The sequence below is a fragment of the Hypanus sabinus genome, chromosome 12 (assembly GCF_030144855.1).
Source record: "Hypanus sabinus isolate sHypSab1 chromosome 12, sHypSab1.hap1, whole genome shotgun sequence".
Taxonomy (NCBI): Eukaryota; Metazoa; Chordata; class Chondrichthyes; order Myliobatiformes; family Dasyatidae; genus Hypanus; species Hypanus sabinus.
Genome location: NC_082717.1, coordinates 93063634 through 93080911, shown reverse-complemented (window position 1 = coordinate 93080911; position 17278 = coordinate 93063634). Strand labels below are relative to the sequence as shown.

General features: G+C 43.4%; 1 protein-coding gene across 4 annotated transcripts in view; it reads right to left on the bottom strand.

Moving 5' to 3' along the window:
• prkn (parkin RBR E3 ubiquitin protein ligase) overlaps positions 1-17278 on the bottom strand; it is a 1175275-nt gene that overhangs the window by 613131 nt on the left and 544866 nt on the right. For all 4 annotated transcript variants that reach the window (XM_059986467.1, XM_059986469.1, XM_059986470.1 and 1 more), the window contains one exon: positions 15922-16005. In XM_059986467.1, coding sequence (XP_059842450.1) covers positions 15922-16005 — 84 coding nt within the window. The remainder of the gene's footprint in view (positions 1-15921; positions 16006-17278) is intronic.

Genomic DNA, 17278 nt, shown 5'->3' with positions numbered 1-17278 from the left:
CAGAATGCCTTGAAATCAATGGCACTTGAGAAATGAAGGTGAAATGAACAGAGTTCAGAGAATTATGCTTACAGACAAAAAACAATGAACTTCATAATAATGCAAACAATTAAATAAACTAATCAGATCAAACAATTAAATGTGCTTGTTTAAGTCTGACCTCTTTTCCAAAGCTCTCTAGTCTGATTGTCCACAGAGCTGAATGATCCACATGAAAATTAACAACCATGGTTTCACTGAATCTTAATTCAGAAACATTTATGCCCAAATCATTGCTAGAGTGAAATTTATTCATCGGCGTTTCAAAATGGTGATAAACTTGGAATTCGACCAGTCAAAACATGCTTGTCTGATAACAGTGAAAACATTAGGCAGGGGGACATATACCTGAGATGACAATGGAGTAATTCACTGATTCCCGAATAAGATGGAACCATTTTGCAGACAGGCAATATTAAGATAAAATGGGGAAAATTAGAGTTGCATCAATTGTCAGGTTATGATTTTTGCTTTATTAAACAATGTAAGCAAATGCAGGCAGAATATAGATGATAATGGATTACTCCCAAGTAACTGACAAAGAGTACCACTCAAAATCCACTAGAATTAAATGAAGCATAAAACTGGAGACCATGAAAACCTAAAACAGAAAATACTGGGAGGATTCAGCTGTTTAGGCAGCATTCATGAGAAGAGAACTAGGGTCAATGTTTCATCAAGGAACTGGAAGGGTGAGAAAACAAGGGTTTTTAAACTTGCAGAGATGGGGAGATGGAGAGGTTATATCTGTGATAGGCCAAGGTTGTCATGGTGACAATTTAAATATTAGCAGCTAAATACAGCAGAGAGAAGGGAAGCTAAAAAACAAATTGAAAATGGAAGATAAAGCCACAACAAGGGAGAAGAATAGAGAGGAACACACACAAAATGGGGAGGAACTCAGAAGGTCAGGCAGCATCTGCAGAGAAGAATGAATAGTTGACATTTCAGGCCACGACCTGAAATGAGTTGTGGAAAGGTCTACGCTCAAAAGGTTGACTGTTTATTCTTCTCCTGATCTACTGAATTTTTCCAGCATTTTGTCTGTGTTGCTCTGGATTTTCAGCATCTGCAGAATCTTCTCGATTAAAAGAGAAAAATAACTGGCTGCCAAGATATTACTAAATTCAGTACTAAAATCAAAGGATCGCAGTCCCAGCTGGAAGACTGTCTGGTTAAGTAGAGTTCCAATGCCATATATGTTTGCTAATGACACCACTGTCATAGTCCAAATCAAAGGTGGTGACGAATCAGCATATAGGAGGGAGACTGAAAATCTGGCTGAGTGGTGCCACAACAACAAACTCTCACTCAATGTCAGTAAGACCAAGGAAATGATTATTGATTTCTGGAAGAAGAAACTAAAGGTCCATGTGCCAGTCTTCATCAAAGGCTCAGAGGTAGTGGGGATCAGCAACTTTAAATTCCTCAATGCTATCATTTCGGAGCACCTGACATGGGCCTGGCATGTAAGTACAATTACAAAGAACCACGGTAGCACCTCTACTTCCTTGGGAGTTTGCAAAAATTCGGCATGACAACTAAAACTTTGACAAACTTCTATAAATGTGTTGTGGAGATTATACTGACTGGTTGCATCACAACCTAGAATGGGAACACCGATGTCCTTGAACGGAAAATCCGACAAAAAGTAGTGGATACAGGCCAGTCCATCAGGGGTGAAGGCCTACCATTGAACACATCTACATGAAGTGTTGCAGGAAAGCAGCGTCCATCATCAGAGACCCCCATCACCCAGATCACGCTTCTTTTCTCACTGCTTCCATCGGTAAGAAGGTTCAGAAGCCTCTGGACCCTCACCACCAGGTTCAAGAACAGTTATTACCCCTCAACTATCAGGTTCTTGAACCAAAGGGAATAACTTCACTCAACTTCACTTGCCCCATCACTGAAATGTTGCCACAACCAATAGACTCATTTTCAAGGACTCTTCATCTCATGTTCTTGATATTTAATGTTCATTTATTTATTATTATTATTTATTTTCTTTGTATTTACACAGTTTGTTGTCTTTTGCACACTGCTTGAAATTGAAGTTGGTGAAGTCTTTCATTGATTCTGTTATGTTAATTATTAAATATGTCCACAAGAAAATGAATCTCAGGGTTGTATGCAGTGACACATATACTTGAACTTTAAAGAATAGGTGCTGTTTCTTGAAATTATGTTGGGCATCAATGGAACAATGAAACCACAGGTCAGAGTAGGAGTGGAACAGAGTACTAAAGAACAGAAAACCATAAGTTCCATGTCAGAGATCCTGCAAAACTCTTATTCAGTCTTTGTCTGGTCTCTCCGATGTAGAGGAGACCACACTTTCATCACTGAGAAGATATGCAGATGAATTGCTGTTTCACCTGGAAAAGCTGTTTGGTCCTTGGATAGTGGCAAAGAAGAGGTAAAAGGTTGACTGTTTCATGGGAAAGTGCTATAAGAGAGGAAATGGTTGATGATAAAGAGGGAATGAAGCAGGAAATTGTTACGAGAACAGCCCCTTTGTGATACTATAAGGTAAATGGAAGGAAAGATGTGTCTGATGCTGAATTCTGGTGACAGAAATTACAGAATGTGTAGGCTTATGGGGCAGAGGGAGAACCCTATCCTTGCACTTTCTAAGAGACGAGTTCAGAGTTAAAAGAAACACAATTGAAAACTATGCCAAATTTCGTAAAGGGTATCCACAGTTAAGGAAGGAAGAAGACATATCAAAGGTATTCAAATGGAAAGGCATCATCAGATGTGATGGAAAAAGAGAAAGTAGGAGAATAGAATGGAATGAAATGAAAGCCTTCTACCATGAAAGCCTTCTTCCAATTTTATCTACTGCATTCAGTGTTCACCAGGTAGACTTCTCTACACTGGAGAAGCCAAACACAGATTAGTTTGCTGAAGACATGCATTCAATCACAATGGAGAGACCTTTAGTTTCCATTTTCCTTCACCTAAAACTTTAATTCTCTGTCAAACTCTGGCCTGTCAGCCTTCTGCCTCCAACACTACTCCAATTATCAGTATTAGAATCAGATTTAATATCACCGACCTATATTGAGAAATCTGTTAACTTTGCAGCAGCAGTGCAACGCAATACATGATAACACAGAAAAAAAACTGAATTACATTAAGTATATACATGTATATTAAGTAGTTAGGTTAAAATATATTGTGCAAAAACAGAAATAAATAAGGAAAATAGTGAAGTAGTGTTCATGGGTTCAATGTCCATTCAGAAATCGGATGGCAGAGAGAAAGAAGCTGTTCCTGAATCACTGAGTGTGTGCTTCCATGCTTCTGTACCTCCTTCTCGATGGTAGCAATGAGAAGAGGGCATTTCCTGGGTGGTGGTCATCCTTAATGATGGATGCCACCTTCCTGAGGCACTACTCCTTGAAGATGTCTTGGATATTATGAAGTCTAGTACCCATGATGGAGTTGACAAATTTTACAAGTTTCTGCAACTTACTTCAATCCTGTGCAATAGCCTCCCCTTCCCCAACCCCCCCACCCCTATACAGACAGTGATGCAGCCAGTTAGAATGCTCTCCATGGTACATCTGTAGAAGTTTGAGTGTTTTAGGTGACAAACAGCAAATTTGAATTATATTGCTATGTCAAGGAACAATAATTGATCTCCCATCTTTGTGATTGTGATACTATCCTTCGAAATATAGCACTGAATTCAGCAATAGTAGGCAAACATTTTTTCATTCTTTTCCTTTTCTATTGATGTTGATGTACCTTTCAGTTTTAATTTGCCTTTTACACTTCATTCTTTTCTTTTTTGTCACTGACTTCTGGTATTTAAAGTATTTGTTAGTTTGACAACTTCATCTGCATCTATCATACACATTCCTTTTCCAAATCTTCACAGCCTTCACCACATAAGATTCTTGTTTTCTCATTTTTCCAGCAGTACTTGACTTGAAATATTGACTACTTCTATTGCTGTGGTTAACGCCTGACCTGCTGAATGCCCTCAGCATTTTCCGTTTCTGGAGTCACAGAACTGCACAAGTGAAATGGTTCAAGTTAAAGAGGGTGGTCTTTCAAACTGAAATGCAGATCAGCATTTGTACAGTATTTGTAAATATAATAACCAAGGACATTCAATTGAACTGCTCTGTGAGCCTTGACCAGATGGGCTTAGTTTGAATATAATGGTTAGTCACAGGTGGACGTGGTGATGAAGAAGACATTTTGAGGGCAAAGTGGAAGTTGGAGGCAAAGTTGATGAAATTGATGATCTCAGCATAGGTGCAGGAAACAGCACCAATACACTCGCCATTGTTGTGGAGAAACAGTTGGGGATCTTTGCCAATGTAGGCTTGGAAAACAGGTTGGTTCATGCAGCCATCAAAAAGTCAAACATACTTGGGGCCCATTTAAGTGTCCAAGGCTTAACATTGGGTTTGGAGAGAGAAGGAAGAGTCAAAAGAGAAGTTGTTGAAATTCGAAATGTTGACTGTTTATTCCCCTCCATAGGTGCTGAGTTCCTCCAGCATTTTGTGTGTGTTTCTCAAGATTTCCAGCATCTGCAGAATCTCATGTGTCTATTGGATGGTTAAAAAGAGAGGAAAGGCTTAGAGGAATATGAGCCAAACATGGGCAAATGGACTAGTTTGGATGGCATAGACAGATTGTGCCAAAGCTAAGTTACTCTGTGACTTATGACCTAAGAGAGGTAAGGTTCTCACCTATGACATAAACAAGTGAATTTTTGCACTAAGATAGTGCCTTTCATGACTTCTGGATAAACAGAATGAAATGGTTCTTAGTAACTGGGGAAGTGAAGCAGCCATCTGCATACGGCAAGAATCTTCAAATAGCAAGAGCACTGGTTCAATGATACAAATGTTGAATCATGGTCTAAACATTGTCAATTATGGTGTTTTATACACTACATCTACTTATCGTGTATCATACTCAGTGTATCATACCATCCAAAGCACATCACCTCTTTTGAAAGTTGCTTACGGTACACTGGACCAGCACACTGAGTGGAACATGAGTTTAAAAAGGCAAAAGTTACTCTTGAAGCATAGCTGAGCAATAATGCCGGTAGAGACATCCTATTACTTAAAGTTATTATCATCATTCTGTGTTATGTGATGAGGGTGATCATGGTCTTCCGTCTTTCCATGGCCGTGATTGTTCTTGGCAAATTTTTCTACAGAAGTGGTTTGCATTTGCCTGCTTATGGACAGGGTCTTTACAAGACGGGTAACCCCAACCATTATCATTACTCTTCAGAGATTGCATAACCAGGACTTGCGATATGCAGTTATAAATAATTTAAACTTTTTATTTAAATAGCTATTAAAGTAATAGGTAATTTTACACTTCGCTTTCAAAATGGGCAAGGTTCCACAACAACAGTGCTACTGTCCATGGGATACACGGTTGGCTGGACGACAGATATCGGCATCTGTAAGTCTCAAAAGACCATGGAGTTGCGCCCTTGAAAAATCTAATCACGGTAGTCTGCAGCGTCGATTGTGACTGAAGAGGCCCAGCAGGGAGTGACAGTTCTTGCCGCATATAGCACAAGTGTGATGAGTGTCCTGTTGGTCCACTTCTTGACGTTTCTGCTTTCTGCATATGCGCCTCTCCTCAGCCATCCGCCTCAGCTTCTCTTCACCTCTTTCGAGCCCTTGGTGGAGTTCCTGCCTCCATCTGCCGCGATCATCTGCTAGCTCTTCCGAACAATCCATGCTGATCTCCAGGTCGATCAGGTCTCTCTTGCATACATCCTTGAAGCACAGGTGGGGCCGTCCAGTTGGTGGATTGCCAGAGGCCAGCTCCCCATATAGGATGTCTTTTGGTATTCTTCCATCCTCCATTCTGTGGACATGCCCCAGCCACTGCAGTCTACGCTTTCTCAGAAGGGTCTGCTTGCTAGGCAGCCCGGCCTGTTCAAGGACACTGTTGTTGGTAACTTTGTCCTTCCATGAGATCTGGAGGATGTGTCTGAGACAGCGCAGGTGAAAGGTGTTCAGCCTCTTTTCTTGGTGAGCATACAGGGTCCACATCGCACTTCCATAGAGGAGGGTGCTGACAACACAAGCTGTGTAGACCTGTATCTTGGTATGCTTGAACAGCATGCTGACGTTCCATACTCTCTTGGTGAGTCTGGACAGAGTCATGGCAGCTTTCCCTATCCTTTTGTTGAGTTCAGGCTCCAGGTCTGTGATGGTCGATCCCAGGTAAGTGAACTCATGAACAGCCTCAGGGGTGTAGTTGTCGATGCTGATTGCTGGAGGCCGAGTGACTTTCTGTCCTAGGATGTTTGTTTTCTTCAGGCTTGTTGTGAGACCAAAGGCCTTGCTTGCCTGAGAGAAGCAGTCCATCAGTCTTTGGAACTCTTCTTCAGAGTGAGTTGCCACAGCAGCATCATCTGCAAACAGCATGTCACAGATGAGGGCTTTTCACACCTTCAACTTGTGAGACTGAACAGTTTCCCGTCGGATCTTGTGTGCAGGTAAACTCCCGCTGTTGAATTCTCAAAGGCTTGTTTCAGGAGTACTGCAAAAAAGATCCCGAAGAGAGTTGGGGCAAGCACGTATCCTTGCTTGACTTAAGTTGATCCATCAAACTGGACTGTGTCTTTCATGTCATTGTGAAAGGATTGAATCAGCTTTAGCAGCCTCGGGGGACAGCCAATTTTGTGGAGGACCTGGAAGAGCCTGCTTCTGCTGACCATGTCAAATGCCTGAGAGATTGATGAAGGCAACGTACAAGGACTTCTTCGGCTCTCTGCACTTTTCCTGAAGCTGTCTCAGGGAGAAGGTCATGTTGGTGGTTAATCTTTCAGCATGGAACCCGCAGTGTGATTCTGGGTAGATCCTCTCAGCGACCTCTTGAAGCCTTCCTAAGATGACACGAGCGAACAGTTTTCCAGTGATGCTAAGGAGTGAAGTGCCGCTGTAATTATCGCAGCCACTTTGGTCCAAAGTGGCTGGATGACAAGTGGTGTGAAAAATAATTGGAAGAAGGAGATTCAAGATGATTGTCAATACCTTCAAAGTGTTTGTAGTTCCTAAATTGATGAAATAGTGAAATCGTTTCATTTTAACTCCCAGCCATTTCCAGCATCTGCAACCTGAATGCTTGAGACTGCACCGAGCAAGACAGTTCTGAATTGGCTTGCTGCTTATTTCTCAGCAACTATCACTGACAAACTGAACTGCCTGTAAAAGGTTAACTTTTGCACTCACTTCCTTGGCTGTTGAAGACGATATCTGTACATTTTCTTCGATTGCTTTGAGAATGTGGTTCACCGACTTTCTGCGATACAATGTCTTTAAATTTTTTATGATTCCCATATCCATCGGCTGCATCAAGGATGCTGTACTGGCAGTCAGAAAATCCAGCTGGTTATTTCTCAAACATTCTACATCGGGGTGTGCTACACAACTGTCAACAAGAACTTTGCTTCATTTCTGCTGTGGCTTCATATCCTAACTCATCAGCCATTTCTTAAAAACTTTGGAAGTCATCCATGCATTCATATTAGCAGAGCATTGAGTCTTGATGCTTTTCCCAATAACCAACTATTTCTTTTTATCAGTTCCTGACATACCTGAGTAACACAACTTTGCTTTCATTAAACTTGATGGTGTCCTGTGTATCAAAGGGAATCACAATAAAAAATGCGTGTTTCATCAGTATTGCAGATATCATCTGCACAAAATTTTGAAGCAAGTTGGGGAGTTTTGTAGATGTCCATATCTCTGCACTTACAACATCAGCACTACCTGTCTTGCTGTGTGCTTTCTTGAATTTAATGTGGTGGCTATATTACCATCGAGATAATCGGCCATCTGTTGATTTAAAATCTTCATGACCCAGCTTCTTATCTAGCTTCTCTATGTGTATGACAGTGGACCAATAATGTAATAAAGTATTTGTTTCTAATATTGGTCCACTGTCATGCACACATCATCCAATTGCCATTGGAAAGGTTGCAGGATGGTGACATCATTTCACTGATTAAAGCTTCCATTGCTCGCCAATTAAAGCAATGACGGTGATTGAAATATCAAGGTGAGTGTGGAAGCTTGGAGATCGTTTGGGTGTTCCGGCACTCTGCAGTCTCCAAGAGGATTCCAAGAGGAAGAGGCAGCGTTCACGAACCTCATAGCGGCAGGCTGCAGGATGGGGCACAAGCTGCTGTTTGGTTTCAATTTGCCGATTAAATCTCCCATTGTTCACTGATTAAAGTGACGAGGGAGACTGAAGCGAGTGCAGAGAGTGAACAGTAGCTGCTTGCCATTTGATGGGTTGCTCTGTACCAGAGAGGGAACAGCCTGGCACTATGGAGAGCGTTGTTCAAGTTTTTTCTGCTTCTTTGATTTGGACTTTGGATTATAGACTCTTTTTTTAATCTTATAGTTTTTATATTCCTGTGTTTTTCATCCGATCTTCTCAGTTTTTTTGTGCAGGAAGGAGGTTTTGGGGGCCAATGTGCCTGATTCATTTTGTTTGTTCTTTTGTGCAAGAGAAGGAATTTGGGTGTTGATATGCCCGATCCATTTTGTTCATTTTTTTGCGCGGGAGGAGGGATTTGGGGTTGATATGCCCGATCCATTTTGTTCATTTTTTTGCGCGGGAGGAGGGATTTGGGGTTGATATGCCCGATCCATTTTGTTCATTTTTTTGTGTGGGAGGAGGGATTTGGGGGTTGATGTGCCGGATCTGTTTTGTTTGTTTTTTTTTGTGCGGGAGAAAGGAATTGGGGGCTGTTGTGCCTGTTCCGTTTTTATTCATTTTAGTTTGCGGGAGGTGGGATTTGGGGGTTGATGATCACGCTGCATTTCTTTTCCTTCTTGGTTTCATGGCTCCCCAGAGAACTGAAGAATTTCAGAGCTGTATTCTTTTACAATAAATGAACCTTTGAACCTTTGAAGGCCATCTGGATCCTTACCTTCACACTTTCATTTTTGGGATGTTCCCTGTCATCGTTTTCATAATGTCCATTCTTCTTGGTGTTTATCCTGCATGCAATGGGCACTAGAAGCTTTTAATTTGGTCCAGTGGGGTAATTCTTTTGCCCAGTATCAAATATTTTCTTGGCACCTTAGCAAGGGTCTTAATTTTTTTTAAAGTTAAAAATCACCAATTATCAACAATCACCATTTTTTAAATCAGCTTCAGTTGGCCCAAATGGACAAGCACACTCAATTGATGCAAACATTTACTCTCAGCACAGTATAGTGTCTTGCATCCAGTCCAGTGCATGTGATAGCCTGTCTCCTTCCCAATTAAGACCATAAGACATAGGAGCAGAATTAGGCCATTTGGCCTATCGAGTCTGCTCCGCCATTCAATCATGGCTGATCCTTTTTTTCCTCCTCCTCAACCCGATTTCCTGGCCTTCTCCTCGTAACCTCTGATGTCATGTCCAATCAAGAACCTATCAATCTCTGCCTTAAATACACCCAATGACCTGGCCTCCACAGAACGCAGCAGCAGTTCAATGCAATACATAATATGGAAGAGAAAAAATACAATAAAGATAATAATATTATTAAATAAAGAAAGAAATCAATTACAGTATATGTATATTGAATAGATTAAAATTGTGCAAAAAACAGAAATACTGTATATTTTAAAAAAGTGTGGTAGTGTCTAAGGGTTCAATGTCCACTTAAGAATCAAACGGCAGAGGGGAAGAAACTGTTCCTGAATTGCTGAGTGTGTGCCTTCAGGCTTCTGTACCTTCTACCTGATGGTAACAGTGAGAAAAGGGCATGCCCTGGGTGCTGGAGCTCCTTAATAATGGACGCTGCCTTTCTGAGACACCACTCCTTGAAAATATCTTGGGTACTTTGTAGGCTAGTACACAAGATGGAACTGACTAGATTTACAACCCTCTTCAACTTCTTTCGGCCTTGTCCTGTAGCTCCCCACCACCATACCAGACAGTGGTGCAGCCTACTAGAATGCTCTCCACGGTACATCTATAGAAGTTTTTGAGTGTATTTGTTGACATGCCAAATATCTTCAAACTCCTAATGAAGTATAGCAACTCACTTGCCTTCATTATAACTGCATCGATATGTTGGGACCAGGTTAGATCTTCAGAGATCTTGACACCCAGGAACTTGAAACTGCTCACTCTCTCCACTTCTGATCCCTCTATGAGGATTGGTATGTGTTCCTTCATTTCACCCTTCCTGAAGTCCACAATCAGCTCTCTCATCTTACTGACGTTGAGTGCCAGGTTCTTGCTGAGGCACCTCTCAACTAGTTGGCATGTCTCACTCCTGTACGCCCTGAGATTCCACCAACAATGGTTGTATTGTTAGCAAATTTATAGATGGTATTTGAGCTATGCCTAGCCACACATAGCTGCATGTGGCAACAAATTTCACAAATTCACCACCCTCTGGCTAAAGACATTTCCCAACATCTCTATTTTGAATGGATACCTCTCTATTCTGAGGCATTTGTCCTAGACGCTCCCACCATGGGAAATGTCCTTGCCACATCTACTCTGTCTAGGCCTTTCAACATTTGAAAGGTTTCAATGAGATCCCCCCTCATCCTTCTAAATTCCAATGAGTACAGACCTCGAGCCATCAAACATTCCTCATATGATAACTCTAATTCCTGGAATCATCCTTGTTAACCTTCTTTGGACCTTCTCCAATGCTGGCACATCTTCTAAGATGAGTGGCCCAAAAATGAGGGGCACAATACTCCAAGGTGAGGCCTTACCAGTGCCTTATAAAGCCTCAGCATCACATCCCTGCTATTGTATTCTAGACCTCTTGAAACTAATGCTAACATTGCATTTGCTTTCCTCACCACCAACTCAACCTGCAAGTACGGTGTCCCAAAGAAACAAAGGGAATCTTAGCTAATTTCTCGATTAGTTTTTGTTCTTTAAGAGTTGTCCTAAGTGAGCAGCTGCCCCAGTTAACCAATGGCCCAATAAACCGGGAACCACCATATGTAAATAAATAAATAAATAATGCAGAAATGGAGCAAAATTAGTGAGGTAGTGTTCATGGGTTCATTGTCCATTCAGAAATCTGATGGCAGAGGGGAAGAAACTGTTTCTGAAGTATTGAGTTTGTGTATTCAGGCTCCTGTACTACCTCCCTGATGTTAGTAATGAGAAAAGTGCATGACCTGGATAGTGAAGTTCATTAATGCTGGATACCGCCTTTCTGAGGCATTGCCATTTGAGGGATTTCAGTCCAAATTTTATAAGTATTCTTTAGCATTCAACCACATAGTTGACAGTTTCAGTTCACAAAGAGTCTGACAGAGTCACTTTCAGAACCAAAGCCACTTCCTCTCCATTTACAAAGTAGATTAACATCAACTCTCATGCATGTTTGTATACATGACAAAATCCACTTATTCCCCAAATAGAAACAGAGTGAGAGCCAACTTTTATCAACCAGAAATGGCTCAAATTTCTGCACAGGTATTCCCCTAGAGCAAGTAGGATGCATAGATTTCAAATCATAGAACAGATGCACAATGTAGCTTTCAGGATCAGCACACTGACATATTAAGTCAGCTATGACTTTGTTATTTTGGTTCAGTTGTGCTTGGGTTGAAATTGACCAAAGTTTTTAAATAAGAAAAAAAACTTTTTGCCAAATACTAATAAAAGTATTAAAAACTCCTGAATTAAACCCAAAATAAAAACCAAAAAATTCTAACTTTAATTAGGGAAAACCCCTTCCTCTATAATCTGCTCTAGAACTCTGTCCTCCTGCTCATTTATTTTTTAATCATTCTAACATATTTGAGCAAATCTTCATTCACTTATGCAATGGCTTGTGGAATTCCTTCCCCCAAACATTTTCACCTTTCTACCCTCCATTTTGGCAGTCCTCATAAATTATACACTTTAGCAAAGTAACACACACACAATGCTGGAGGAACTCAGCAGGTCAGACAGCATGCAGGTAAATGAATAAACGATCAACATTTCGGGCCAAGGCCCTTCTCCAGGACACTACCAAACAGTTGGTCATCTGTTCTATGATCCCCAACATAGTTTATTTACTTTGTAATATTTCAGTAACATTTGAGAATGATTGGAAATATATTGTTTGATTAAGCATTCTTTGTTTGTTCACATAATTTATTATGGGTTAGATGTAAAAGTATGTGAATGGCAGAGGCCTTTATGCCACAAAGTCATGGTGTATGGGGTGTTAGGGAGAGGTAGTACCTCTGACGGGGAATACGTCGTACTCTTCTGAGCAGTTCATCTGCATCGGTCCTCACCTGACACTCAGCTCTCACCAGTGGTTCCTCTGAGCTGTTTGCATGCAACAGCGGCCACACCCCGGGCAATGGCTTTGACTGGCCGGCAAAACCTGGTGAGGGTAGCCGATGGGCCTCAAACCCTCAGTGAGTTAGGGCTCGTCTACCTACGCATGCGAAGACTACGGCGGACTACGTGGAGGAGACCATCATTTGGCGGTCCAACGAGTAGAAAGGCGGACCCAGCAAAGCGTTGTGGAGCGCAATCAGGGCACAGTGAGACAAGTAGGACACTGCTGGCCATCCACTGCGTCCTGACTTATCTCCAGCTGTCTCGACTCTGTCTTGCAACTGGATACAGATAGGTTGAGATGGAAGAGTGAGGCTGACGATTTGCACAACTCTCCCTCACTTCGAGCGGCTGGCATTGGATTTGCCATCCGATCTCACCTCGTACGTAAACTTGCCAAGCTCCCAGAGGGCATCAACAATCGCCTGATGACCCTTCGGCTCCCACTTGGCAATAAGAGGAGTGCAACGCTGATCAGTGCATATGCCCCAACGATGACCAACCCAGATGACATCAAAGATAAGTTCTATGAAGAACTTGACGCCCTCATAGCAGCAGTCCCACAGTCAGAGAAGCTTATTGTCGTCGGGGACTTTAACACCAGAGTGGGGACAGGTTACCAGACCTGGGAAGGGATTATTGGAAGACATGGTGTTGGCAAGTGTAACAGCAATGGCCTGTTGCTTCTCAAGACATGCACTACGCATGACCTTGTCATCTCCAACACCCTATGCCGCCTCCCTACCCGTAACAAGACATCTTGGATGCATCCACACTCTAGGCACTGGCATCTGATTGACTATGTCATCACCAGAAAGAGGGACTGGCAAGACGTGAGAGTGACAAAGGCCATGTGTGGTGCCGACTGCTGGACGGATCATCGACTCTTAGTGTCCAAGTTTAAACTTCGCATCCTGCCTGTGAGAAGACCCCAAGGTCAGAAGACTGCGAAGAGGCTCAATGTCTCCAAGCTGAAGAGCAGCGTAGTTGCAGAAGAATTTTGTGAAGACCTAGATAGCAGGCTGCTTGACACACCCCAGGATGACCACACCGCACCAGAACGATCCCACATCACAAGCAAAGATTGATGCCTTCGCCAGTGCAAGATGGAAAATGCAGAAGAAACTCCATGAGATGCAGGATATCTGGTTCAGCAATGAGGCCGATGATATCCAGGGCTACGCAGACAGTCACGAAACCAAGCATTTCTATGACGCTTTGAAGTCTATGTATGGACCTCAGTCCTCTTGGCTCCTCCCCCCTCCTCAGTGCAGATGGGACTTGGCTGCTGACAGAGAAAAAGCAGATTTTGGAGAGATGGACTGAACACTTCAACCAGGTCCTCAACCGTCCTGCCGAAATCAATGATGAGGCCATTGCTCGCCTACCTCAGGTGGAGATCAACCTGGATCTTGACAACCTCCCCACAGAAGAAGTCAGAAAAGCCATCAGGCAACTTTCTTGTAGCAAAACACCAGGATCAGATGCAATCCCTGCTGAAGTCTACAAAGCAGGAGGCCCATTCATGATGCAGAAGCTGACTGAGCTCTTCCAGTCTATGTGGAACGGTCCCGCAGCAGTTGAAAGATGCCAGCATAGTCCACATCTACAAGAGGAAAGGCAACCGCCAGTCTTGTGACAATCACCGAGGCATCTCCCTCCTGTCCGTAGCTGGGAAGATCTTGGCTCACGCCCTGCTTAATCACCTTCTCCAACACCTTGAGCAAGGTCTCCTCCCAGAAAACCAGTGTGGCTTCCGTGCAGAGCGTGGAACTGTCAACATGATATTTGCTACACGCCAATTCCAGCAAAAATGTGAAGAGCAGCACAGCGACCTCTTTATGACCTCCGTCAATCTGACCAAGGCATTTGATACGGTCAGCAGAGATGGCTTATGGAAGATAATGGAGAAGTTTGGCTGCCCTAGCAGATTCATCACGATTGTTCAGCAGTTCCACGATGGCATGGTGGTTAAAGTTTTGGATGATGGTGGCGAGTCAGAAGCCTTCCCAATGATGAACGGTGTGAAGCAAGGATGCGTTCTCACCCCTACACTCTTTAGAATGCTCTTCCCTTCTATGCTGAATGATGCCTTCTGCGATTGTCAGGATGGTATACAAGTCAGATACAGGACTGGCGGTGGGCTATTCAACCTCTGGCGTCTACAGGCTGTTACAAAGGTAAAGGAGACCGTCGTCAGAGACCTCTTATTCGCTGATGATTGTGCCCTCAACACCAGCACAGAGAATGCAGCGAGAAATGGACTGCTTCTCATGAGCCTGTGACAACTCTGGACTTACAATCAGCACCAAAAAGACCGAAGCTATGTACCAGCCTGCACCCGGAAAGCCCTACCAGGAACCGCACATCACAGTAAAGGGGCAAAAGCTACTGGCAGTCGTTAGCTTTACTTATCTAGGCAGTACTCTATCACGAGCAATGAACATAGATGCAGAGATCAGCAACAGAATTGCCAAAGCCAGTGCTGCCTTTGGGAGACTCTGTGAGAATGTATGGGAGTGGAGAGGACTCAGCCTTACCATCAAGCTGAAGGTCTACCGAGCAGTGGTTCTCACCACCCTTCTCTATGCCAGCGAGACCTGGACTGTCTACAGCAGACACGCTAAACAGCTCAACCACTTCCACTTGAGCTGCCTCCGCAGACTTCTCCACATACAGTGGCAGGACAAAGTCCCAGACACAGAGGTCCAGGAGCGGGCTAGCCCCCACAGCGTCTACACCCTCCTACAGAAAGCCCAAGCCAGATGGGCTGGCCATGTCATCAGGATGTCTGAAAGTCGACTACCAAAACAGTTGCTGTATGGAGAGCTGAGCCAGGGCAAGTGCTCAGTTGGAGGGCAGAAGAAACGTTTCAAAGACTGCCTCAAAGTGTCCCTCAAAGACCTCAACATCAAGCTGGGAATCGCTTGCTCTGGACTGCCCAACCTGGTGGAGCAGGACCACTAAAGGAGCGTATGCAGCAGAAATCAGATGCACTGCAGAGGCTCAGAGGAAACACAAGGCTTGAGCTACTTCCACTTCTACTGCAGCACCTACCCTCATGTGTCCCACATGTGGGCGAGCTTTCAGGGCCTGGATTGGCCTCACCAGTCACCTCTGGACCCACAGTCACAAACCCTCCACCTGACAGAAGTCGTGGTCACCTTCAACTCTGAAGGATGAACAACAACAATATGCCACAAAGTCATACGTGCATGCCTCACTAAAGAAAAGAAACTAAATACACGAGTTTTCTGGACTTCCATGTTTTTCTTTCAAGTAGTTTCTGGAGATACAAAACATAACACCCACAAGTCACTGAATGTCACTCCTTGCTTGATTCCATATATATATAAAGTGTCTTGGATTGTTTTACTATGTTAAAGATAGTATATAAATGTAAATCAATTTGGTAAGAGCAGGAAATGGCATTTTTCAACATAGGGCTTCATCCTAAAACAGCTGCTTATAATTCTTGCTCAACCAAATGAAATTACAGTAGATTATCATTTTAAAAGCATGAGATATATTAATAATTATACAAGCTTCAAAGGCAAACTTACTGCAACTGTTCCATTACAGTCTTTTGCTTGGCAGACACCAGTGATGCTATTTTTCTCTAGAACATCTTCCCAACAGGTTGGGTCCTTCAGAGAGAAGAAAACAATATAGCAAATTGTCAACATTATGTTCAGATTAGGTTGAACCCCTATTATCGTTAAGGCTACAAGTACAGCAATGCTGTATAGCTAACCTTGGTTATAACACTTTAGCAAGGACATGAATATCCTAGAGAAGCTGCGAAAAAAGATTTACCGGAATGGTTTCAGGGATGAGGGATATCAGCTTTTAAGCTTGGGCTTGAGCAACGAGGTTGCCCACCGTAGAGCAAAGTTATTTCTTCCGAGGCTTGACTGGGGCATGACATGTGTAAGCGCATGAATGTCAGCCAATGAGAACAGCGAGAACAGTTTAAAAGAAGATGGTTATTTCTTCAGTGGTTTGGTTGGGGCACGACTGAGCAAGCGCATGGACGTCAGCCAGTTAGAATAGAGAGAAAAGTTTAAAAGGAGACAGCTTTATGGAACAACGATCTGAGGAGTGGACAACAGAGTAGGAAGGCTTTGGCTCAACAATAATGGGCTGAGGCGAGGTAGGTTGCTTGTGTAGAATAGACAGGAAGAATGTGAGTGAGGCTGGTGTTCTGTGCTTGGTGTCAGATGTGGGAAGTCCGGGAGACTCCCAGTCTCCCGAATGGCCACATCTGTGCCAGGTGCATCAAGTTGCAGCTCTTAGGGACTGTGTTTGGGAACTGGAGATGCAGCTCGATGACCTTCATCAAGTCAGGGAAAGTGAGGAGCTGATAGAGAGGAGCTATTGGCAGGTAGTCACACTGGGATCTCGGGAGACAGATAAATGGGTAACAGTCAGGAGAGGGAAGGGCAGGAGTACATCCCTGTGGCTGTACTCCTTGATAATAAGTACTGCCTGAGTACTGCGGGCAGTGGGGGGGGGGGGAGAAACAGTAACTGCTCCTCTGGCACAGAGTCTGGCCCTGTATCCCCGTAGGAAGAGGATGGCAGCAGTGATAGGGGACTCTATAGTTAGGGGGTCAGACTGGTGATTCTGTGGATGCAGGAAAGAAGCACTGATGGTAGTTTGCCTCCCAGGTGCCAGGCTCTGGGATGTTTCTGATCACGTCCACAATATCCTGAAGTGGGAAGGCGAGGTCGTGGTACATATTGGTACCAATGACAGAGGCAGGAAAAGGGAGGAGATCTTGAAAGCAGGCTACAGGGAGTTAGGAAGGAAGTTGAGAAGCAGGACCACAAAGCTAGTAATCTCGGGATTACTGCTTCATGACAGTGAGTATAGGAAAAGAGTGAGGTGCAGGCATGGCTGAGGGATTGGAGCAGGGAG